The following is a 26688-nucleotide window of genomic DNA, read 5'->3' as shown; positions in this document are numbered from 1 at the left end:
AGACCCCAATGCCAGATGCCACACAATTAACTCCCCACTGGTTTCCTGTTTACATTTCCATCTGTGCTCCTGAGACTTAGTGTCTTGCAGTCCCTAACATCTCCAGACACCACATTGTTTTCAAAGGGCATAAATACAAAATGGCGCATGGAAGCGCTCTCGCTGCAAGAGAGCCGAAAGACGAGAACATTCTCATCGTTGCTGGCCTAAAGAAAAAAAATTTGCTGGTTTATTCTGGGTGAGGTGCAAATCATAAAATTTAATTTAATACTGCCTCCATGAACAAGTTTGCAACCTAAAAACAGAACTTGGTAAAACACAAAGGGAAAATACTTATAAGTTACAAACATGATGGAGATACTAGTAAAAATTTTGACTGCTACTTAAAATAAAAGTTAACCTCATAGATTTTTAGGGAATATTTCTCTCTTTATGAAATTTTTAAAAATATTATATGCTTTCCTTTAACAACATTTAGATCTTTGAACTTACAAAAGTGTGGACTTTATTATTAATGAATTAGACTGTAAGCATAAAAATATCATTAAAGTGATTTATGAACAAATTTTACTCATTTAGCTTACAGGAACATTTCATGTCTATCTGTATCCTTTGACAGGGTTTAGTACAATGCAAGGCATATAACAGTGATGTAATAAATGATGTATTGCCTATTATATAACTCATTTGAAACAAGTACCTAATTCACATACTAAAATTCACTCACTAGTGTAGATAATCAAAAAGCACCCTTATAAAGCCTGCATGCACTTTCTTAAGTGCTTAAATGACTCTGGAAACTTAGGAGGGAAACCTAAATCCATTGATTCCTTCGTGCTGAATGTACATTCAGTCTATATAGTATTGACATTACACCAACTCAGTGTGACTACTGAACATCCCTCCCAAGTGCACCATTCTGCATTTCTTTAAGGCTTAAACGGTAAAGGGGAGGCAAATGAGAGACTGTAATCCACACTGAATTTGAAGCCTTTTCATGAGTCCTCAGTGCAGTAAACTAAAACTACTATGAATTCAAGAGCATGTGGAAAGTCTTGGTCATAATAAATACTATATACCAGGGACACAAAGACATATTGTATGCTCTGGTAAAAAAGAAAATGTTGAGATAAATGATTATATATCCCAAATGTATGCATTGGAGTTAGCAGACAGTAAAGGTTAAATGAGAAGAAAGAATAATGAAACTGCACAGTCATGATTTGTGACCTTTCTGCCAAAAACCTTTGCCCTTTTTGAGTTTGTTCTTTTACTTGCTTTCCACTTATTGTTTAATACAGTGATTGGAGCACTAACTCTGGAGTCTGAGTGCTTGGGTTAGAATAGAGTTGCTGTTACTAACTGTGCTACACTGGGCAAGTCACTACCTTTAGGTTCCTCATCTGCATAATGGGTTTATGAGTAGTACATCTATGACAAAGTTGTGAAGATGAAGTAAAGTAATACATGTAAAACATATGCAAACACATAGTAAGTGCCCAATAAATTATTATTATTCAGTATATTGAATTAATAGATTGAGACCAATTCACCAGAAAATTATTCCAGGGTGGATAGCCTTCATATATCTCAGCACACACTTCTCTCTCCACTTTGATATGCTGGGGGTAAGGGAAACCCATTTTTAAAGCCTTTTTTATGGTTGGGACTATTCCAGTATGTTCTCAGCCATTGCCCCAGAGTAACTAAATATGGTATTCCAAGGGCAGATCACAAGACTGAATTACTCTTTCTTCCCGAAGCCTTTTTAACCCTATCTAAGATCTTATTTTCAAGATATCTGTTTTTCAACCACATTTCAGGATGCATCTTGTAGTCTATGAATTTCTAACTACACATTTGCTAGCCAAAATATATTTCCACCACTCCTAGCTGAGTAAAGCTGATTTATCCACAGGGAAAAGATCAGTATTCTATTCTGAAAATTGTTCTCTTGGGCTATTAAGCTGTATCCAATTTCCAGGGTGCCTGAAGCCTTCATCTTTAGGGTTGAAGGATTTCATTTTGCTTCATCCATCAACCACAAAATGGTCAACCTCATCTTTACCGCAAAGCCACACTTCTAATGATAATGAAAGCAACTTGGGCTGCTAAGTTGAATCAGCCATTCAAAAATAAGAATTCTTTGACCAATGAACACAGTCAAATTTGAAAAGCAACTGATAAAGAGGATAGAAATGAAACCTTCAAGTTTTACTATTTTATATTTCTGAACAAAATCATTGTATTTAACAGATACCCCTTCTAATTACCACATAACTTTTTTGTTCTATTTCTCCCCTTGTTCCATATGCATAGTTTGTTTTAATTAGCTAATAATTAATTCCAATAATTATTAAAATATCAATATTTAATATCTGTATTAAAACAGAAAATCTAAAAGGATGGTAATCTATTTTTAGTGGTCAATTACAAATTAACCTTGACATGATGGAGTGGAGTGATTTAATATTTATTATTTCCTATGCAGTGATTTTTGATAAATGACTCTGCAACTTCAGCATAGCTTTTTCCCTTAGGGAATTTTAATACTTTTGTGATAGTGCCAAAATTCTATTCTTAGAATATGTAAATTTATCATAAGTATTAATTTCAGATTTTTAAACATTTTTGTGTATTTTTGTCTCATCTATGCAAAATAACCACTATCAAGAATCAAAGATTCCTTCCTCATCCTCACGTCTGGTACCAGTCTCTCTCTCCTCTGAACTCCACAGTTTTATTCACCCTCCTTTTTGCATCCTAGTCATTGTATCTTACGTTCATTGAGTTTATGACTCACCTATATTTTTTTCTCAGGTGAAATCCTGTAACATCCTACCATGCTGTGTAGTTACTTATGTATGCCTCACCTCCCCGTGCCGCCATGAGCTTCGTATAGGTAGACTCAGTGTCTAATTTAACTTGGTAACCTCCTCAACACTTGGCGGAGTGTCTGGGACAGAACAGCATTCATATATTTTTGGAGTGCAATGAATGCTTAGCAAATGAAAAACAAAAACAGTTCTGCCATGATTATGCTAACCATGGCTGGAATTAATGGCTTTAAGAGAATTTTTAAGAGAAACAATATAGTTGGGGAGGGTCTTTGCTAGTTAATTTCCTCCTCTATGTATAATCATATAACCAGTTGGGGCTGTGCTTAACACTATATTTAAATAACTTATTAACATGTTTATAAACAAAGTCTGCATATGATGTGTCTGCTGAAAACAAACCACCAGTTTAGGCGATTGTGGTTTTTTACTGCATCGCCTGGTTTGGGGAGATTGCATCAACATGACTGTAGTGACAGGGCCTGTTTGAAGGCAAGGAATCGGTCAAGTATTCCTTTGCCTTGGTCACATGCTTTAATGGATGAAGTGGAAAGAACATGGGTTTTAGACTCAACCAGACCTAATTTCAGTTGCTAGCTTTGCCAACTATGAGCTGTGTGACCTTGGGCCGTTTACTTATTCAATCCTTAAGTCTCTAAAAACACATATTCTGCATGGGTTCTTATAGGGGTTAGATACATGTGGAACGGTATCTGGCACACAGTAGGGCTCAGTATGTTGTAGTTCTCATTACTAGAACCCCAGAGAGACTTAACTGAACGGTATACCACAATCCAGTACACAATCTTAGACTAGTGCGTGATCTACAAATTGGGGTAAGGTAATAAACATAAAAAGTTTACTATCAGCAGTACTGTGTGTCTAGTAAGCCCTCCATAAGCGTTAGAAATGGAAATTGTTGAAGAATTATTGCCTGGAGGGGAGAAAAGGAATAATATTCAGCAAACCAGCCTAATTATTCTGACCATCTACCACATACCCACCAGACAGTTCCACGTCCTCCTGCTGCGTTTGTATATGTCCCAGTTCTCCTCCCTCAAGTGCTTATCTCAATTGTAATGAAATAATTGTTACGTGGTGCATTGTTTAACATCCATCTCCCTAAGAGCATCTGTACTCCAAGACAGCAGGGACCGAATTTCCCTTGCTCACCACTAAATCCCAACCACTTAGCACAGTGCCTGTTGACTCAGTAGATGTTTGTTGAGTGGATGACTGAGTGAATGAACAAATGTATGAGTTAGTTGGTCAGTGACTGTTATTATGCACATGACTAGTATTGTGCCTGACATGTAAATAGCTATTGAATGAATGTCTGTGCAACTGAATTGTCAATGGCATTCATAATATTAAAAGTTTCTAAAGAAAACCAGTTGCTTTCTTATAGTTACCCATTATCTTTTGAAAGTATTATTTAATGATAACATCAGCAGAACAGGCTGCCCCGTGTAAAGTCTTTTATTGTCAGTCTTGCCTTTCAAACCAGAACTACTAGGCACAAAATAGGCGCTCAAAATAGCTCTTTGAATGGAAAATTCTAGTCACGCTCTTGACATTGTCATCATTTCCTTGACTCACCATTGTTAAGGAACAAACAAAATTATCAGAGGAAAAGAATAACACACAGCTCTTTAAAATGCAAAATTTTTTGGTATTATTTCCTCTCTTTTATTAGTTATCTTAAGCCTCATTTTTTATAAAAAGGATTTGCATATCTTTAATTAAAACAAAAACAAAAACTAGCATCTTCGGATATAACTTGTGAGATGGAATCATTATACCAACTATTTGTTTCCATGAAATATCTTTGGATTTTTGACAGCCTTTTAGTCTTTATATGTGAAAAAAGGAACTAGCTATGTTTTCAGTTTCTCTTCCTCAGTCACCTTGAGGGCAGGGGCAGTACATCCTTTTTTGACTATGCTATCCAATAGCTAAAGACGAATGTGACTAGTTAATTAGCTCATTCACGTGGTTCATCAAAGAAATAGCAGTGAATTAACAGTTTGGAAGGCAAGTAAAGCCCCACACCAAGTGAGGATACAGAGTCCAAGCCGATTAATCAGACGGATAACAAAGTACGTCTTCTTCTTCCTCCTCCTTCATCCTTTCCCCTGCCTTGCATACCTTGAGTAAGCATTGTCCTAGATATTTGGCTTATCATGTCCTTGATTTTTTTCTCACATACTTTTAGCACATACATAGGAATTCCTAAAATTATACTGTTTTGTTTTTGAATGTTTTTACATTCACACAGTGGATTCACACTGTAATCTTCTGGGACTGATCTCTTTTCACTCAGTATTACTAAGCGTCATCTATGTCACTGCGTGCAGTTCTACTTCATACATTTCACACTGTGTAAAATCCCAGTTGTGTAAATACTCCGCAACTTATTTACCCATTCTCTTGTCAAAGAACATTTGAGTTGTTTCCAATTTTTGCTGTTAAGAACAATGCCTCGAAGAACATTCTTGTACAAATCTCCTGGTGTGGTTGTGGAGGAGTTCTTTAGGAATGTACTTAGAATTGCTCGTCTTTGAGCATATAAAGCTTCAACTGTACAAAGTAATAAACTGTTTTCCAGAATGGGTACATCAATTTGCTTCCCCACAAGCAGTGTATGAGTGATCGTATTGATCTACATTTGCTCCAACACTTGGTATTATCACACTTTTTTTTTGACAAGTTTTGTTGATGTTTTAGTTCTCATGCAATATTGTACATTCACATGGTCTCATTCTGTTATTAAAAAATAAATTCTTCAATTTAAAAAAAGTACACTTCAATCTAAAAGATAATAAAACAGAAAATAAATAAATAAAAGTACAAGAAGGTCATACATGGCTGATAACAAGAGTATGTCATAAACCAGGGATTATAATTAATCTAATTTTGTGTACTTAGGATCCAGAGGAGGGGTTCTGGGAGAGGTGGATAGGGAATCCTAGCCCTGGTAAAGACCTCAAAGATGGCTTCTGAGAAGTATCTTGAAGGGAAGGGCAGAAGGCCTTGGGATACAGTATGCCCCTAGTACACCATACACAGCTCATTCCTCTCCTTTCCAGACCCATCTCTTTTACTCAGTGAGACAGCGAATCCAAAGTCATCATACCTTGGACATTTCTGAGTCCTTTGAAGGAAAGCTGATGAAAGCTCACCATGCCCTAGTTACCAGGTCTGACGGCAACATCGCACAAGCGTAGTGGCAACATCTCAGGAAACTGTCAGGTGAAAAACTCATCTAAGATTTTATTTTCTCCTAGGATATGGCATTGGTCTCCCTCCCAACTCTCCCCTGACCTCCAATATATCCGAGCTGATCAGTCAATACAAGTCACATGGGTTTATGGACGTGCTGCATGACAAGTGGTACAAGGTGGTTCCCTGCGGGAAGAGAAGTTTCGCTGTCACTGAGGTAAGAAAACACTGCTGTGATGTCGACGCTTTATATAGCTTTACCTTGAAGAACATGGCGAAATGCTATCCTATGTCTTGTGGTCAGTAATCCAGGTGTTTACATCTCCTGGGACTCACCATGATGTTTGGATTACTCCTACCTTCACTTGAAGTATACCTGTTCTATAGGAATCTTCAGTAAGACGAATCTGTCTTAGATTTAACCGTGATGCTGTTTTTGATGAGTAAATGTCTGAATTTCTGCTCTTTCCCTGTATACTATACCCACAAGTGCAGAAGAAATGTTGTTCTGAACTACAACAGCAGTCTCTGAGATTGACGTTAACAGTGTTTGGTTTAAATAATTGCTGGTCATGATGTGGGCTGCCGGATATCCTGAAGATCTAATCAAAACCAACTTCCCAGAGGTCCAGGGATGAGTCCTTTGTGGGTTTAGAGAAATAGATATTACCTTATAACTGGTAATTCTTAGATTACAAATCCTAGATTTTTCACAATGAAAGCAACCCTTCTTTTACAGATGGGAAACTAATATCCAGAGATCCTAAGTGATTTGCCCAAGGCACACAGATAGTCAGAACCTCCATCTTTCTACTGCAGTTCTCTGCCTTTGTGATGTAATTAGAAAGAAACCTGCAAAGTGAGCCAGAAAATTGGATGATTAAGACAGGAGACTAAAAGGTGTAACAAGAACCACAGGCTCCAGTATTTAAAAGAGAAGCCAAGTAAAGCAGTACAAGGTCGGCCTGACATTTAAAAAAAAAAATCTAAACCCAGCAATATTGGCTTCAAATAGCCTCTATTTGCCAACAACTTTCAAGTTTGTATTATTTCACCACAGACTTGTCTTCTGAGCTCCAGAACCATACATCTACCTTTCTATGTGACATCTCCACTTGAATATCTTACAGGCATCTCACATTTGCCTTGTCAAAACTGAACCCTTGATCTTCTGTCCTAAGTCTGCATTTCCTCCTGTGCTTCACATCTTGGGTCATGGCACCTCTGTCCATCAAGTTACTCATCCCAGAAACTGGCAGGGATCCTCACTGCCTCCCACATCTTACCTTCTGCATCCATCAGCAAGCCAGATCTTTTCCTTCTGTAAAACATGTTTCAAATATGACCACTTATTGTCATCTCCACTGTTATCACTCTAGTCTAAGCCATAATCCCTCACCTTGGACCACTGCAGAAGTCCCCTAACTGGTCTCTCTGTTTTCATGCCTGCCTTTCTCCAATTTGTTTTCCACATGGCAGATCACTGTCTTACGTTAGAAGCCTGCGATGGCTTCCCATGTTAATTAGGGCACAATCTGAAATGCTGAACATGGCCTACAGTGCCCTGTGGCACTTGAGCTTGCCTGTTTCTTCATCTTCATCTCGTGTCACTTTCGTCCTGGCTCCTTACACCCCACGACAATGGGCATTTCAGATGGAGATACACCAGTGGCTCTCCTGCCTTGAGCACATGCTGTTGCATTCCCCTTCCCAGATCCTCTTTCCCTGGACGTTTACCCAGTTAATGCCTTCTCATTAGAAACTCTCAGCTGAAATCTCCCATCTACAGAACCTTCCCCTAGTCCCTGATGCGATCTGAATCATATCTTCCTTTATAATCTCATCTTATATCTCATTGAGAAGATGGTCACTGAGCCAAGATTTAAAGGAAGCAGAGAGGAAAATGAGGAATTAGGGAGGTAGCATGCTGTTTCTTACCATGTGACAAAAACTGTATTATGGACATTAACTCATTGGTTCTCAGTACAACCCTGTAAGGCAAGCATTTTTATCTGTATTTGAAGATATTTCCATGGCTTTTCCTAAAAAATAAAATAAAATTGAGCTTACACTAGTGAGCTGAATTAGTTCAGCCAAGAAAGTAAACCACCCAATTGCTTAAATTGTGCAAAACAATAATTGTTTGACATTTCCTACCATTCGTTGTGACCATAGTTAACTCAAGCCAAAATCTCCAAGTGATTCAAAGTTGACAGTAAGACATTACACAAGACGAAATCAGCCTCCCACTCATGTCACCAAAGCCAGCAATACGGAACGATTTGCACCTTCCACATCACAAGCACACCTGTAGCCTGTGCCATTTCAGAAGACCATCAAACCAAGACATCAGCTGGAGGGACCGTCTGGCTCCCAAGAGCGAGTGTGAGGGTGCAGGGCTCTTCAGACTCAGAACTAACTCCACCTAGGTACGTAGAGAGGAACATACCTTTGGAGACTAACAACCACTAACAAAAATAAATTTATTCAAGTGTGAAATATCTAACACACAGCGCGATAAATGTGAAGCCGTACATTTTGGCACTGGCATCCTGGCTCGACTAATTGACAACTGAATGACTTAACTGCTCTTAAGTCTGAGTTTCTTCATCCATGAATGGATATGATAAAAACTCCCTTACCATTTTGTTCTGGAAAGACCTAGCCAAAAAAAAAAAAACCTGGCACAGTAAATAGTAAATAATACTATTATAGTATATAGCGTTAATACTTCCTCTCCCTGTGTTGGAGACAGTTCTTGTTTGAACCCCCCAGCCCATGTGATAGAAAACGTGTTACTTGGCCATTCTGAGCCTCAGCGCCTGCAAATTGGGCATGATAACATCTACTCTGTAGGACTGTGATGAAGATGAAGTCAGGTATGATAACCAAATTTGATAACCACAAGGTCACTTACATTCTTAAAGATGTTGAGGTTTCAACATAACTGTTCCAGGGCTGTATGGATTTATCAGGAATTTCAAACAAAACCAAATTAAGTGTGGGTAAAAAAGAAGACAGATTTTGAAAAACAAGCAGATACTCAGCAAAAGCCATAAACTGCTCAGATGATGCATGCAAAATACTCCACATTTTTTTTCAAGCGTGCTTTTTAATGGGCCATATTTAGAGGAGAGGCGTTTGGGAAATTCTGCATGTAGTGAGCTGGAAGCAGTTGGATAAGAGGGTGATATCAACATTACATTATGATTGTTAAAACAATCCCGGACCCACTTTCTAGGTCGGCTAAATTTGGAAGCATGAGAGAGGTGGGAATGAGAATGGAAGAGAGGTGTACCCTGAATCGGAACTTCAGAGACAAAAATGTAGGAAGATTTGATAGCATTTGTATGTGTAGAGATAAGACGCCACCCCCGGCCTTGGGGGATGTCGTGAACACACGTGGAGCTGTTGTTTCTCAGGGATGGTGGTCTGCACCACAGTGCAGTCTGGTCTGTGCAATAACAAACTGCTTTACAGTGATGCTCACCTGTGTGCATTTAGACAGTGGTGCACATCCTTGTGCGCTGACTAACACTTTTGTCTTGAACAACCTAAGACAGAATTGCAGGACGTCACCCTCACAGAACCCAAAGGTATGATGTAATTAAATGAAACTAGTCTTAAATGAAACTTGGCTAAGCTTGGTCTCCTCCGTGAAGTCCCTCCGCCTGCCCAACTTCCCTTCACTTGATCCGTGAGTCTCCATCTAATGCTTTTGGGTGGCGGTGGTGGTGGTTTTTGTTTGTTTAACTTTCTCCCAGGAAAGGTCAGAAGAAGGAAGCATGCTTGTCAGTGCTTTGCTTGCCATCCCTTTTGCCTCAAATGTCATACATTTGACATTTGTACGGCTGGGCTGTTCGTGTAGAGAAACTGGGACTGGATTTGAAATCAGACAAGCAGTATTTGAAGCCTGCCTCTCCCATCCACTTGCCTTGGGAAAATCACTAACCCGCCTCAGTCTCGGCTTCTTCATCTGTTCAGTGGCTTCTTGTGAGGAGTTAATGAAATGGCAGTTTAATGAACATATCTCTCCTCCTTCATTCCCCGCCCTGGGGGTGGGGCGGGGGCGGGTACAGAGCACAGTACAGAAGAAACAGGTATGCTCTGGAGGCTGCGTCTCCCGACAGGTGCTCTTGAGGAAGCCCATTTCCAGGTACAGTCCTAGTCTATGTATGCTGCCACAAAGTAATTAAACACCCTTTCACTCCAAAAAAAAATCTCATTTGGCTAATGAATGATATCCAGGCACCTGGTAACATGACATGAAAGATGCTTTTTTCTACCTATTTCTCATAGTTGGACATTAATATTTAGTCCTCTGTGAGAACACTGATCTATTCACCTCCCATCTCTTGGCAAGCCCAGAGCTGTCTGGCTGCAGCCCCTCTGGAGGATAAACTCATTTTTTTTTTCAGTTCTAGGGCTTTATCTGCTCCCTAGAGTCACCTAGGAAATTTCAGGCCCAATTCTGCAGACCAGACTCCTGCAGCTTTCAGAGAGGAATTTTACGTTGACCTCAGGTGCTTCTTCACCATCCTCCTAGCACAACTGTGCCTCTGCCCACAGGAGGCTCATTGTTGGTCCATTTCATGGGGGAAACCTATGGCAAGCTTTAAATTTCCTTCAGTTTCCTTTGACTCAGCAAGAAACTGTAATTTTTTTTTTGAATCACTGACTAGTTCCAGGACAACAGTTTTGTGAAATCTGTTATTTGCAAGCCGGGGAGAGGAAGGCAGCCGATCACAGCTTAGCAAACTCCCCCAATTCCTCAAGGAATTATTAAGATATATAATGGTACCTCTTTTTGAAAGTCTCCTTTAAATAATGGGTTGAATAGTGCATGTGTTAACCACCTGGGAATAGTAAAAAAGGAAGAGGAAGCAGTTTGGGCTGGGAATGGATAGCACACTCAGACAGTCTGGGGAGAGCTTTCAAGAAACTATTTGCAGGGGTATGGGTTAAGGAAACCAACAGAAACAGTGCAGTCTCCCGAGTCAGGTAAGGGGAGGGAGCAATTACCACCCCTTAGCTCAAAGGAAAAAAGTATAGATGCACCCCTAGGACCCAAGGAGGCACAGGAGACAGCACTCGAACAAGACCCGTAGCCTTTGGTTGTGACCTGGCAAAGAGAAACCCAGAAGTAAATACCTGACCTTAGTCTCCTGCTGCCCTCCCATCTTCAGCCACTGCCTTAGGTCAAGGAAGCCTGTCAGTGTGGTGCATAGGGGACCTCCCCAGGGCACAAAGTGGGATGGGGAGAGGTGGGGAGTGGACCTGGAAGGTCAAAGGAATGTCCAGCACAGCCCCTCATGGAAGGTGAATGTGGGGATAGGGCCAGCCAAGGGAGAGTGCCTGCAGCCTGACCATCTAGAATGTGCAGTGTCTGCACCTGCAGGCAGAGGTCCAGCCTGCAGGGAGATCATGCCCTACACTGATCAGGAGGGAGAGAGAAGGACAACCAAGTCACTGGAATGACCTTGGTCTCGAGAGTCAGACCACCCTTGTTCTACCCTTACTGTAAGGAGACAGCTTTATGTCCTCAGGAAAATTACTGAATCTTTCTGAGCCTCAGCTGAATCCATTTCCTGCAAGGTTTTCTGCCTCTGAACCCATGGGTCTCCTTGTGTTGTTACTGAGGGCTTCGGAAAACAAATATGCACTAAGCAAGAGGTCTAACATTGCAGTGAAGGGAGTGCTATCTCAGGAATCCAGAGACCTCACTTACATGGGGTAGGGAAGAGGAGAAGTAAATTTGGGAACAGTGTAAAAATAAACCATTATGCTTTTCCGTGTTTTTTAATTATTAAGGAAAGTACACATTAGGAAATTGCCCCATTTCATCCATCCATGACCTCACCTTCAACTTGACCCTCACCCTGCCCCTGAATTTGCTCAGTCCTTAACCTCACCCCATGACTAACCCCAACGTGACTTTTAATTCACTCTTGATCTTATCCATCCTTGGCATCCCCATTCCTGAACATCATCCAGTAAGGGATGGGGCCACAGGGCAGGGATGGAGTGAAGATGTTTGTGAAGCTCACTATTAGGTAAATTTTTTAAGTTGAAGTTTAAATGGTTTGTCTTTAGCACTGTAGAGGTGCAAATGTAAAAGTAACCACGGTGTCAAAATATGCACTTGTAAAAGGCAGGAACCCGAGGTCGTTAACCTCTCTAAGTTTCCTCCTCGGCACAATGGAGAGGACGATATTTGACGATTGGGCCTGGTGTAAGGAACAGAGAGAATGTGCATTAGTGTCTGACGTGTGGTTGGTGCTGAGAGGATGGTCGTTATCATATTCGTCCTGACTCTGCCATGAACCGAGTGACCTTCAGCAAATCACTAAGTTCTGATAAACCTGTTTCCTGCCCTTCAGACTGAACTGTGCAGCATGCCTGGCTTAGAGAATGCTGTGGTTCTCAAGCAGGTGCATTTAGAGGGATCCTGATCTAACTATCTTAAGACCTGGACCCTGGGACACAGAGGAGACTGGTGAACTGACTGGCCTCCAATGTGGGCTCTCCATTCCTGACCACTGCCCCTGACCACTGCCCCTGACCACTGAAACGTACATCTAGTGTGAAACCTATCGATATTTGTTCACTGAGAAGATGGAGCTTTCTCATGGCAGATCCATCCTTCCCCCTGTTAATTTTTTGTGGGGAGGAAGAATGAGGTAGTTAACCATACACTGAAAGCCAAATAGATCACACAAGCCACGTCAAGAAGCCTGTCAGTTTTCTCTGCTGTTTATCTTTAAAGACCCAAATGGAATGGTATGTGGGTGGGGGACGGGTGGGTTTTAATGCAGTCTTTTCTGCTCTTGACAACTAGGTCACCTCTCAATAGCCTCCTGCCCCTCTCTCATCCCTGTTCCTTCCTTTTTCAATTTAAAATGTCCCCGTCTGCTATTCAACCTGATGAAAGTTATGGGGAGGCAAGGAGAGTTAATGACTGTAGATTGCTTTAAATTGAAAACCTGTGTTAAGTCAGGAACCACCTTGACAGTTGAGTGCTTCCCTTGGAATAGCCTAGGTAATTAAGTTTAATATTTAAGCCACGCATAAGGTCAAGTGGAACCTATCCAGGTAGCGCTTTCTGGAAACCTGAAGAAACACAAAGCTGTACATGTGTCCTTTTATGATGTGGCGTGGAACTGTGCATGAGGAAAGGGAGGCCAGGCTCAGAAAGGCATCACCTTCTTTTACTCCACTACCAGAATAGATTCATCCATCCATCCATCCATCCATTCATTCATTTATCCGTCAGCAAACATATATTGAGCCCCTGTGTGCCAGCCCCACACCAAGTACAGCCGATGCAGAGATGAATACAGAGCTCACAGGAAGCTCATCGTGGACCCCTAGACCACGCCCCACAGGGACAGCAGCAAGAGAAGGTGCAAGGTGGAATGGTAACACGGGCAAGCCCATGGTTCACTCATGGAAGAACAAGAGGGAATCAGAGAAGGGTTTCTGGAGGAGGGAACCCCCTGTGGAGGGACGAGCCCTCCGGTCACAGCATGAGCAAGATACTGAGGCATGAAATTATAAGCAAAGCAGTTTGGCCCCACCCTCCAGAGACACCACACCCAACCATGCTGGACCGACAGGACTCCATGCACTTTTAGGGGTGCCCTCCTCAGGGATTATAGAATTAGAGGTGGCCACCCTCCCTGGCCCACTTGTTATGCAGCCACAGCCCAGACCTGGGAGTAAATTATAGGCTTTTGTTCCTGTGTTCTGCCTTGTAGCCCCCTGGTACCTCTGTGAAGGTGACCACATCCTTTCTAGTCTCTGTGTGGAAGGCAGTCTGGAAAAACAGAATTTCAGCTCTGGAAGTGGACATAACCAGGGTTTGGCTCCCAGTTCCATCGCTGCATCTATGCAAGCCGTGAAACTTCTAAAACTTCACATCCTCACCCCCAAACTGGGGGTAATAAGAGTGTGCTCGTAAGCAGTAAAATATATTCATTGAGGTAGTTTATGGAGAACACCTGGCTTAACAAATGTTCCTTCCCCTTCCCAGAGTATAGAGCTATGCACACAGAAGAAAAAATATTTGGTAAATAATAAACACATGCAAGAAGTTACAGAAATTATTTCTGGACCCATCTCCAAAAGAAGCAGAAGCATCTTATTATTCCAACATAAACATCCTTTTATTTATTACTTACATGTTATAGAATGGAAGGCTTTCTTGGGAACTACTTGAAAAATACATGATTCTGGAATTTTCTATTTTGCAATGTGCTGGATTAATCAGCTTTTACAGTATCATGTTATTCCTTTTTTCCAACTCAGCTCCTAGGTTTGAGTAGGAAAATATGGAAGTGGCTTATAGAAACCATTAGCCTGCACTTAAAGAAACAGTAACTATTTTCTTTAAATATGGTCAATGATATTTCAAAGTCGGGGTGCTGGGTGGACAGGTTAGAGACCTGCAGTTCTCTAATCTTGTTTTCTCCTTACCCCGTATCAGTCACAAAACTAGGGCTGCTTCTCTGTTGCTCTTTGGTTACTATAAATGACAGAACTTTAAATTCTGATAGTGAAAATTAATTCCAGCAATTGCCCCCCTTCACCCTTGCTAATGACCAAATAAACAGATCTCCTGGAATAAGGGGCTCCTCCTTTATATACGGGAGATGCTTGGGCATTAGTTATACCCCGGACCATGTACTGTTAATAGTCCTTGCTTTTCCCCTGGTGGAATTCAGTGAACTCATGAATATTTATGAACATTATTTGCTGTGCAACTAAAAGGTGTAAACAGTGCTCAAAATGATTAAGACTATTGTAAGAGACAGTCTTCCTCCCACTTTTTCAGATTTCCATACCCTGAAATCTGTGGGGAAATCATACGAAACGGGACTCCTTCCTAATTGTTTCCAGTGCTAAGTAGTACCTCCAGGCTCTGAAGATTCTGGCTTGGAAAAAGACAAAGCGTGGAAACATATAAACATTGCCATCTAGTGGCTATGATGTGCAGTGTCACAAAATACCAGAAAGCCATCTTTTTAATTTCTCACAGATGGTGTTAACCAAGTCTAACAATGTGAGCAATTGCCCAGACATTTCCTCTGAAGACAGTTGTTCCCATGAGTCTGTAGGATTTGGTGCAGCACATGATAGGAAGCCAGCATCGTCGGGGGCGGGGATGGGGGAGCCCTGGAGCCCTGGCAGGGTGCCCATCTCATCACACAGAAGGGATGATTTCCTACAACATCCAAGCCAGGGCTGGTCAGCCAGGAAAGCCAGGGCTGGAGTCTCATCTTTGCCTCCTCCCTCTATCCTTCTGTCCAAGGAGACTTCAGGCCTAAACAGGTTGAAGTCCTAAGGAACTAATCCCCCTGGTACCTTAGAATACGGCCTGGTGTGGAATTAGGGTCATTTCAGATGGGATTAGTTAAGCTGAGATGCAGTCATGCTGTCGTAGAGGGGGTCCAACATGACTGGTGTCACTATATGAAGACAACTAGCACGCAAAGACAGAGACACAGGGAAACACCACGTGACCGCGAAGGTAGAGGGTGGATTTATGCAACGGCAGGCCAAGGAACATAGAAGGTTGCTGGCAAATGAGCAGAAGCTAGGAATAAGCAAGGAAGGATTCCTCTGCAGGTTTCAGAGGGAACATGGCCCTACCGACATCCTGATTTCAAATTTCTAGACTCCAAAACTGGGAGATGATAAATTTCTGTTTAAACACCACCCTGTTTGTGGTACTTTGTTATGGCAGCTCAGCAAACCAAAACACCTCATCTTCAATGTCTAGGGACTCTCCGCCTAGCTCAGACTCTCATATTCCAGACAAACATGCGTAGTCATCATTCTTTGCTAGCCGCTACCAACTGCCAGCCTCTTCCCCTGCTCAGTTCATGTTTCACAATGCCAGGTTGATCTTTTTAGATCATTCTGATTAGGTCACTCTTCTGGGCTTTCTCTAGAAACCAAATGTCTTAACCAAACGTTCAGAATTCTCCTTGGTCTGGTTTTCTTCAGCTCACCTTCGGATACTTTTGCTCATGTACCTCAGCTGCATTAAACCAGCTGCTGGTATCTCCGCCCACTCCCTTTCCCACGTCTATGATTATAGTACTGGTCCTGCTCATCTTCATCAGGATAGGACACTACTTCTTGGAGGAGAGCAGGTAGTCCTCCTTCATGTGTTCCCAGCAAGAATTCTAGGAAGTTCTCAGCAATTTCTCAGTTCTCCGAATTCTTACAGCTCTTTGTCCTTCCTTCTCTGATGACATCTTTCATTTTCCATCTTATGCTAAAATTAATCACAACTCTCTAATGCCTCAGTTCACTCAGCAGTCGGTAAGCTCTCTGAGTAGGGACTATCTCTGGATGCCCTCAGTGCTTCCTATGTCAAAACAGTTGGATAAATGATGCCCTCTACAGGAATGATTGATACATGTTGCCCTTTCTTCAGTGTCTAAGGCATGGAGAGACCAGCTCTTCACTTCAATTAATACCATGCTCTCCCTTGACCTCCCTGTTTTGTCCACACTGACCCTTAAGTTTGTCCCACTTGATATATTCCTTCTGCCCCAGTCCCTCTGCACATGGACTTCTTTCTTCTTGGACCACTCATCCCTGCCCAAAACATCCAGTAGCTTCTCCTTGAGATTTCTTTCAGCTCAATCATCACTTCCTCAAGAGAGGTTTTGTTCATCTTTCTGACTAGATCAGATTCCTGTTGTGTTACTTCTGATCCATAACACTCAGCACAGGTTCACCTGCACGTTTTGGGGCATGTTAGTTTAGTGAACGTGCATCTTCCCTGCAAATGGCAAAGTCCACGAGGACAGAGACAGCCTTAGGTCACTATTGTATGCTTCTCATACTGTAGATGCTCAGTATATATTTGTGCAGAAAACAAATGAATAGTTGAGTATATCTGAATGTCTATATATGCAAACAGTCTATTAGAATTTTCTAGGCAAGCCTCCATTAGGCAATAATTATAACATCTACCATATCTGGGCCTATGTCCTAGGCACTGAGTCTAATACTTTATGCATTCTATCTCATTTAATCCTAAAAATGATGCTGTAAGTTAGCAGTCATATCCTTGTTTTACAGATACTCAGACGATGACTCAGATAAGTAACTCTGTCCAAGATTTCACAGTCGTTAAACAGAAACATTATGACTGAAAACGATATAATCCAAAGCTCATATTAAACGCCATCCCAGAACTACAAAAGAAAATCAAGCATATTACTCTTGATCCTTTTGAATATACATGATAAAGAGACAGAGCAAATAGTGCTACATCCTTAAAGCCAGACCGCTTACTAAACTAGATTTCTCAACGGACTGTCTTTGTTTGTTTTGCCTTGTTTTGTTTTGTTTTTGTTCTTTTTTTTTATTGAAGTATAGTCAGCTTACAATGTGTCAATTTCTGGTATACAGCATAACGTTTCAGTCATACGTATGAACACATATGTTCATTTTCATATTCCTTTTCATTATAGGCTACTACAAGATACTGAGCATAGTTCCCTGTGTTATACAGTAGGACCTCGTTGTTTATCTGTTTTATATATAATAGTATCTACAAATCTCAGTCTCCCAATTTATCCTTTCCCACCCCTTTCCTCCCTGGTGACAGTAAGTTTGTTTTCTATGTTTGTGAATCTGTTTCTATTTTGTAAATAAGTTCATTTGTCTTTTTTTTTTCAATTCCACATATGACTGAAATCATATGATATTTTTCTTTCTTTCTGGCTTACTTCACTTAGAATGACAATCTCCAGGTCCATCCATATTGCTGCAAATGGCATTATTTTATTCTTTTTTATGGCTGAGTAGTACTCATTTTGTGTGTGTGTGTGTGTGTGTGTATCATGGCTTCTTTATCCAGTCATCTGCAAGGGACTGTGTCTTGTTCACCACAGAAAATCCCATTACCTGGCACAAGGCCTGCAAATGAGCATCAAGAGTCCTTGAGTGCAGTTCATGCAGTGATTCCGCGTATGTTAAGCACAGACTCCTGTCAGACACTGTGCTGGGGATACTGTGGTGAGGAATGCGGTTGCGGCCCCGCCCCCTTGGAGTTTCCTTTTCAACACAAAAAGGAAAAAAGCGAGGATGTGAGAAGATAAAATAATAGTAAGAGAGATAAGGGTTAAAGTGCTGAGGGAAGGAAGAAAGGGGGTATCCCCTTTCTTAGCTTCTTTCCAGCACCTCCCCAGCTCCCCTCTCTCCTCCCTGTCTTCCGGTCTCCCCCCCTCTCAGCTCCCCTCTCCCGCCCCTCCTCTCGCATCTCTTCACCCGTCCCACGACTCCCGCGCCACCTCCCAGAGCCGCCTATTTTCTCGACTGGTCGTGGGGGTCCCGCGAGCCCGCCCCACCCGGCCCCCGGCCCCTCCAGGCAGCACAACGGTCCCTTTTCCAGCCCCGCGCGCGCCCACCGTCCCTGCTCCCTCCTCCCACCCTGTAAGCTGGCTCCACGATGGGAAATGAGACCAGTTACCCGGTGGAGATGTGCTCCCACTTTGACCAAGATGAAATTAGACAGCTGAGCAAGCGGTTTAAGAAGCTGGACTTGGACAAGTCGGGCACCCTGAGCGTGGAGGAGTTCATGTCCCTGCCCGAGCTACAGGAGAACCCGTTGGTGCAGCGAGTGATCGACATCTTCGACACTGACGGCAACGGAGAGGTGGACTTCAAGGAATTCATCCTGGGGACCTCCCAGTTCAGTGTCAGGGGAGACGAGGAGCAGAAGCTGAGGTTTGCTTTCAACATCTACGACATGGACAAAGACGGCTACATTTCCAACGGGGAGCTCTTCCAGGTGCTGAAGATGATGGTGGGGGACAACCTGGAAGACTGGCAGTTGCAGCAGCTCGTGGACAAAACCATCATCACCACGGACAAGGACGGCGACGGCAAAATATCCTTCCAGGAATTCAGTGCTGTGGTCGGAAGCCTGGAAGTCCACAAGAAGTTGGTGGCAATTTTTTGAGCTTTCCTAAGAGCTCCACCCAACAACTTTTTCTTTCTTCTCTGTCTCTTCAAAGATCAGCTCAAGAGGCCCAGCAGCTGTCTCTCTGACCTACTGGGAAGTATTTCTTCTTGTGAAGCAACATTTTCTAACACCAACCTCGACTAAGTCAGTGTTACTAATTCTTCCGCTGTCAGTGATTCAGGGTAATGGTATCACCCTGAGTCCTGACTAGGGGAGAACATGGTGAAGGAGGTGTGGGGGAAAGAAACGGAAATGAATTTTATGAACATCTTTGTCTTTGTTTTGATTCAGAGACTAAACTATAAAGAGTTAAGAACTTTTAAAGTTCAAAAATAAGAAAATGTACATCTTTTCCTTTACTTCTCATATCTTTATATATGGAAAAAATTGTACAATTCAAATCAGGTGTTGGGTGAACTGTTTTCATTTACTTGTGGTGTTCAGGTGTCTTTTGACAGGTTGTTAACTGCTAATTGTAGCAACAGGGATGACTATATTTCTCTTGGCTGAGCATCTTTTAATCACCTCTCTCTAGGCAACAAACACCCATCTTTCCTTTTCTAAAGCCAAAGCCCAATCCCCCTGGTGCATCCAGAAATCTCTGAGCATGTCTTGGGGGTTAGGAATCCTGTCGGGCTCCTCCTGTTTCATTGCTCCAGCTCCTGAACAGAAAATGTTCAGGACAGAAACTCAGGGCTCTTGTAAGAAATACAAAGCCGGGGACTAAATGCCCAACCTAACCCTCAGTCTCAGTGGAGGTGCATTTTCAGAATGGGCTGCCCACTCCAGTATTAAATTTCGTTAAGGGGGCTTCCACTCAAACAGAGCAGAGAACTTCCAGGAAAGTTCTCTCGCCTCCAATACTCAGCCCCACTCCAGTTGGACAGAATGGGACAGATTCAGAATCATCTTTCCAATAGGCAGAGGCGGTGAAGATTCCAGCTGCAGTGGAGTCTCCCCTGGATGCTGAAGTGCTGTTGCTCCTGGTACTCAAGAGGTGCAGAGATGGACAGGCACCTCTGTACAGCAAAGGTGGATGCTGTCTTCACTGGCAAAGCTTAGTTTTGAAAGTCAGACCTGGACCTGGCAGGGCAGCTGAGAGCTTTCTCATCCTGGGAAGCCTTTTCCCTAATGTAACAGTCATCCCAGAGTCCCTCACACCCTAAAAAAACCTGCAGCCAAGGTGTATGCTGGAGCCTGTTCACACTGGGTGAGAGCCAAAGCATGCACATCCCTCCCCAGCTCCACATTGAGCGACGTCATGTCGATAGCTTGAAATCAGCAGTGGTGGGAGTAGTACATCATGGAAAAAAGCAAAAACTGAGAGTTGTTTTGGTTTTTGTTTGTTTTGGAGAGCCAGTGTACCAGTAATTACACTGATGCCTGCACCCTAGATGTTACCAGTTCTTTGAGGTCCCACTTACTACTGTCAGTTCCCAGAGAACAGGCTTCCCTCAGCGGAGCTGGGACAGGACTGGTCCCAACGTCTGCCACTTCCCACCAGGCCTGTTTCTCACAGTGGGTCAGTCCCAGCAGAAGGTGCTTGAGGCTTTCAGAATACCAGGACAAGACGTGCCCTCCCTACATGTACTTAGCCGAAGGACGAAACCCAGGTGATTCTTCTCAGGACAAGTAAGATTCGTTTCAAGATTTATTATCCTTATATTTTGAAGAGGCTGGTAGCTAATCTTGCCTCTACCCCTCTCAAAAAAAAAGTAGGACAAGTAAATTCACAAATTTAATTACAGTCAGAGCACCCATCTACCACGGCACTCTGCCATACTTTTTATTTGATAAATTACTTATGAACCACAAAGAATAGGTAGCCCTGCCCCTTTATTTCCTGTGGAGTCCTAAAAAAAAAATGGATTAATGTAAATGCTCCCAACCCTGTAGCAACAAGAGGTATACCCCATTTGAGGGTAGCAGTTCAGAGATTCAGATACACCTGGATTTCGATTCAGTTATAGCTGGGTTTTTATCACAGTCTGTGATATTATCTGTGTGAGCATGAGCAAGTTACTTAACCTCTCTGTGTCATTTCTCCTTATTAAAATGAGGATCCATCCTGCGGTTATCTTGAGGATTCAAAAAGATAAAACGTGTAAGTTCTAGAGCAAACATGTTCACTCTACTAAGGTCCTTCCCTTCCCCTCTTCCTTCTGTTTCATTAGGTGAATATATAAGGGAGACAGGAGGCCTGTTGGTTCCTTTTGAACCCTTACTTAGTTCTTAGCCACATCTGCTCTAAAATTAACAGACTGCTTGTGTGATCCTAATTCAGAACAGAAGCAAGGTCAGGGTCCTCCCCATCCTCTCATTTGCAGAGGGGACAACAGACTTCTCAACTGGAGAAAGTTTAAAAGACTCTTGCTCTAGTCCAAGGTATTGGCTTTGTGGAGGAAACCTTGCATGAGAAAAGGGAGCATATGTAATGCCAGCCAAGAGGGCTTCACAAAGAGACAGTGTTTATATACTCTGCAACGTGTGCATTAAAGGAAGGAAATCTTAAAATTATGACAGAGGTTTTGAAATATGTTGGACTGCATATTCAAATTTAACAGGAATAGGAAAAATACTTCAGCTTCTGGAACGGCTGGAATCTACAAGCTAATTGCTTGACTAGTCTACCTAACATAGCTACCCAAGGCTTTGTGGCAGTGACCTTGAACTATGAGGCTGTTTTTAGCTTCAGCAACCAGAAAGATCTGACTGTATGGATGTTTTGGAAGAAAGATCACATTCACTTCCAAGTTAGAATGCTTTGCTTTTTTCTCTTTTCGGTTGCCAGTTGCCAACAGGTCTAGTTCTGTACAGCTCCTGGGGTGATAGTAGCAGTTAAGGCTTATTGAACAGCTATTCCAGGTCCTGTTACATTTGCTGTATCATTTAATCATCATAACCAGACTGTGAGGTGGGTGCCATCACCTCAGTTTCACAGATGATGCTGTAGAGAGATCTAGAATCTTCTCCAAGGTATCCCAGCTGGTAAGTGGCAAAGCAGGGACTTGACCAGGCTTTCTGACCCCAAATACTGAGCTTTTTCCACCTCACTGCATTGCTTTCTATTTTTATGGTTCTTATATTTAATTGCCTCAGTTTTTTTTTCTGATAATATTATTGATGTAATCAAACCAAGCCTCAATTTTTACAAAAGAGGTGAATTGCTTCTCAAGGAGCAGGCAGCTCCTACCTCTTGGGTTCTATGCACTGCAAAAAGTAAACCAAACATTAGGCCAGGCAGTCTTAGATCATCTTTCACTTTCATCTCATCTTGAAAAACAAGTGACAGTATTTAGATTAAACTGACAACAGCAACCAATATGCTTTGAGGCTATAGACATCAATAACAATATGTTGTTATGAATCCTGTATTAATAGATTGTGTCTGCTCTCTGCCATATGTTGCATGCCCCAAAGCACTAGACACTGTTTGGGGTTTTTTTTTTTTAAACATAGGAAAAAATATGGCCTTAGCACAGTTGGTTCATTCTCTAATTCTATCATGCTTTAGAGGAATTCCCAAGGAAAAACCTTCAGGAATTTTTTTTTAATTACAAATTCCATTCTTCACATGCTATTGAGTCTCTCTGTTAGGATTTAAAGTGGGTCCTGAGTCTGTCTACTGTGCTTTGTCTGTTTTGCCTGCCTTAAGAAGGGAGAGGCTTGGACGGTTTTTAAGACAAAGTGGCAGCATGATGAAGGAATCCATTCACCAGAATGAATGAGAACTGGACCTCTCTCCTTTCGCACTGGCTGCCGTGGCTGTCCCAGTGCCTGGTGACTGTGTGAACAGCAGCAAACCATGTGTCAGCTCTAAAGCATTATTAGCTGATTCGTAGTGAAAAACCATAACACTGGAGGGACACTAGCAGCAATAAAAGCTGTGTGGATAAAGGAGAGCTGAGAGTCAGAGCTCTTAGGCTAACCCTGACCCACAAATAAATTGTTGTTAGTTTTACATGATGTTTGTTCTCACAACGTTTTGTGTATGTGTATGCGTCTGTAGGTTGTCAATTTAAAAAATAGTAAGAACTTAAGTAAAGATCAAAATGGGCATAAAGGAAGGCTGGCCACCCCAGGATGGGAGTGGCCTTTTATTGGCTAAGGTACCTCTGCAGCATGGGGCTGAAATTAAAAGTCTCAATAAAGAGAAAGTGGTATGTTCCAGTCTTTGGTAAAAAAGCTCAAGGTGAACAGAAGTGTTCATTATTTTTCAAAAATAAAGCAACTGGTCATAAAACATCCCAACAACTGTTATTTTCTAACTGAAACAATAGAAGAGCGTCCAATAATCAAAACAAATAGCACCATATAGAATTTCAAACATCTGTATAATAAAATCTAGCAAAACAGAGCTAACAGGAAAGCTTAAAAGTGGAGAAAACATGTGGTAGGAAAGGGGTTAGTAGCTCTTTTTAGTAAAATCCTCACCTTTTCTGAAATGCATAAGTGGGCAAAGGATATAAATATATAATTCATACATGGGGAGATAGGAAAAACATAGAAAAAGTAGTCCACCACACTAATTAATAAATAAAAGTTGGAATACCTAACACAGGAAAAAATGATTAGTTGTAAAACACGCGTGGCGAGGCTATGAAAGTCCTGTGCATTGGGGCATTTTTGCAAATCACTGGCAATGATTTTCACACCCTTGAGGACCATTTCACACATCACAAGAAACAGTTGTATCATCTGACCTGGTAAGCCCAGCCATGGCAATATATCTAAAAGAAAGAACCAAAAGTTGTTTTTTAAATGGTATACGCAAAAGATTTTTTATCACAGCAGTATTTGTTATATATATAATTAAACAACGTTAAAGAAAATTAAACACTTGACAGTTTCAGAGTAGTCAAGTCAATCACAGTAAAATAATGGGTGATAATATAAAGCCATTAAAAGTAATAAAATGACTATGTAAACCCATAAATTTTTAGAATATAGTAAGTTTTTTTAAAAAAACGTAATTGTTATATTAACATAACAGAATTTATAACTCTGGAAAATAATATATGTATATGGTCATAGTTCAGAAGAGAAAATGAAGAATTGAAAGTAATTGTTTATATAGTTAAAGGATAATATAGTAATTGCTTATATAGCAAAAAGTAAAATAATCACCTCAAATTTAATTTTTAGAAATATTTTTCATATTGTTTTATTAGTAAGTTAAGACTCTTCATAAAACTGCACAGAGGAGCTAATCTTGCACTTTAAGCACCAGGTCCATGGCTAAAAGATGGATGCCCAAACCTGGAGGGGCGGGCATCTGGGAGCACATGGAGCAGAAAGAGTGCATCTCAGCAGCCTGGGCAGCGCCATGTTGAGAGGGCAGTAAGCAGATTGCAGGTTAGAGCAGACAGAGGTGCCACAGCCCCCAGATGGGGAGAGCTGGATGCAACATCCTGCGGACCCAGATTTCGCTGGCCATCTAGATTCTTTTCTTACCCAATTGTGTGAGCACTGATAACTTCACTCATGCGGTGTCTCCCTGGATTTTGCAAATCATCTCCTCTTTTGTTTCTTTTGTTTAACGTGATTTTTCAGTCTGTCTTCAATGATGAGAAAGTTCTAGATTCTCTGAGTGAACATCTTCTTTCTCCCTTTTCATGATTGTTGTTATCATTTTTTTAGAAATCCCAAATGATCACACTGCGCAATCTTACTTACCCCACTGTCTCCAGCCAGGCAAACCCTCTCCCCTGGAAGTGGTCCTTGGGACATCGAGAGCCTCATGCAGGTGCAGGTCACCATCTTCTATCCACCTGCCTGAACAGCGAAGAAAATACATCAAAGAGGATGAAATAATCTGTGGTGTCAAAGCTGATACATGAATAAGTTGAAAATTGACCATTGGATTTGGTGATGGTGGAGGCATTGTTGGCTTTGATTAAAAGCCTGATTGGAATGGGTCCAAAAGAGAATGGGAGGAGAGGAATTGAAAGTGATGAGTACAGACCGTTTAGGGGGCCAGAGAAATTGGGTAGTTGCTGTGTCATAGATGTGGACTTGGGGCTAGGGAGGCTTAGATCATAGGATTTAACCCATAACATCTAAGGCAAATAATGACTGAAATATTTTAACTGCATTTCTCACTGGAAGTTTCAGAACCTAGTCAGTTACCCAACCAGCTGTCAGATGTTCGAAGGGTTCACATCTGAGCAAGATACAAAGGAGTTTAAGCAGCAACAAAATTGGTGGTCTTGGCCTCTACATGTCACTGGAAGCACTGATGATCTAGACAGAGACCATTCAAAACTTTTGATAGTACAGTCATCTCCTTTTATTTAAATCTAATCTGTTCCTAGAAATGTGTTGGCTAGTAAATTTCCAGATGGTATGAGTCCTTTCCATTATCTTATACGAGAAAAACAATAAAGCACTCCTACCTCATCCAGAAACCTCAACCAGTTTCCCTAAATAGCACTAAAACACTTTCAGACACTTATTAGTGTCTAATGTCTAATATATAATGCATGGATTGTAATATATGACATTCCACCAATGATTTCTGCATAATATGAAGCATTTAAAACGCCAGTTCTTTAATGCTTCATGAGTGGGTGTTCGTGTGTGCATAATGCAGAGTACACTTTCCCTCCAGAGTGCAATGAATGTATATTAATGTAACTAAGCAATAAAATAAAATGTTAAAGAAATGCAAGTATAAATAACATTTAGCAAAATAAGCAAGCAAGGTGATTTTTTGAATGATTGCTTATTGATTGAAGAGTTAACTGAGATGGGGTGGGCTAGAGTGAGCCTGTGAAGGACTAAGTGAAGCCGCAGATACCTGAGATTCGCCTGGAGATAAATCCTGGGACAGTCTTCTCTCCTTGGCTGTAGGGATCCCAGAAGTGTGTGGCTGTGAACTGTCAAACAAAGCTGCACATGAAGCAGTGGGATGAAGGAAATCAAAAACTTACGTTCGTTTGCATGTCTTTGCTTTCATTTATATAGCTTTTGACAACCTGAGACTGGGCTGTGGTTGCATTTCTGAATGCGATGTTTCTACCCATGTCACTTGCAGCTGCAATCATTATATATTCTAAGGATTTGACACTGAATATTCATTGCTTCTCCTCCTCCTCTTCCTCTGACCAATGATAAATGTCAAGTTGAGCAAGTTTCACTTTATCAAACAGAAAGTTTTGGCTGGATAATGTGGGGCAGATGCTCATATCTAATGCGTCGCACATTTAAGCAGCACTGTCCTGGGGGAAGGACAGCTGAACTACAGCCACAGCGGTACCTCTTATCAGTTAGTCTCAGACACAGCGTAAACATTTCATGGGTGCCCACAGGCAGCTTATGATGGATTTTCAATTCAGATGGTGAATTTTGAATAAAAATGTTTGCAAATTGTTACAGGGAGTAGACAGAGTTCAGATGGAAGGGATACCTCTGAATGGTGTTCACTTGAAGGCAGTGCAGGCTTTGGCATCAGACACTCCTGGATCCACAGCCTGGCTTCCCCATTTATTAGCTTGTATGATCTTGGGTAGTTAATCTCTAGGAGCCTCAGTTTTCTCAAATGTGAAATGGGGATACTAACACTTAACGCATAGAACTATTGTAAGATCATAATACACATGTATAGTATCTGGCACACAGATGCCCAATTTTTAAAAAAAG

At 41.6% G+C, this 26688-nt stretch overlaps 2 protein-coding genes across 3 annotated transcripts in view; both read left to right on the top strand.

Moving 5' to 3' along the window:
• GRIN3A (glutamate ionotropic receptor NMDA type subunit 3A) overlaps window positions 1-26688 on the top strand; it is a 140404-nt gene that overhangs the window by 99213 nt on the left and 14503 nt on the right. For both annotated transcript variants that reach the window (XM_072959822.1, XM_006204039.4), the window contains exon 6: window positions 6125-6276. In XM_072959822.1, the coding sequence (XP_072815923.1) occupies window positions 6125-6276 (152 nt within the window). The remainder of the gene's footprint in view (window positions 1-6124; window positions 6277-26688) is intronic.
• Window positions 18461-19451, top strand: PPP3R2 (protein phosphatase 3 regulatory subunit B, beta). The gene has a single exon (XM_006220060.3). It carries the CDS (start codon window positions 18532-18534, stop codon window positions 19042-19044), a length of 513 nt encoding a protein of 170 aa, XP_006220122.3. The 5' UTR covers window positions 18461-18531; the 3' UTR covers window positions 19045-19451.

The sequence above is a fragment of the Vicugna pacos genome, chromosome 4 (genome assembly GCF_048564905.1).
Source record: "Vicugna pacos chromosome 4, VicPac4, whole genome shotgun sequence".
Classification (NCBI taxonomy): domain Eukaryota; kingdom Metazoa; phylum Chordata; class Mammalia; order Artiodactyla; family Camelidae; genus Vicugna; species Vicugna pacos.
The sequence above is the reverse complement of the archived record's forward strand: the minus strand, read 5'-3'. Positions and strand labels throughout refer to the sequence as shown.

Bases quoted from the DNA above. Each gene is read 5' to 3' on its own strand.
- PPP3R2 (XM_006220060.3), top strand. From the start codon at position 18,532: ATGGGAAATGAGACCAGTTACCCGGTGGAGATGTGCTCCCACTTTGAC.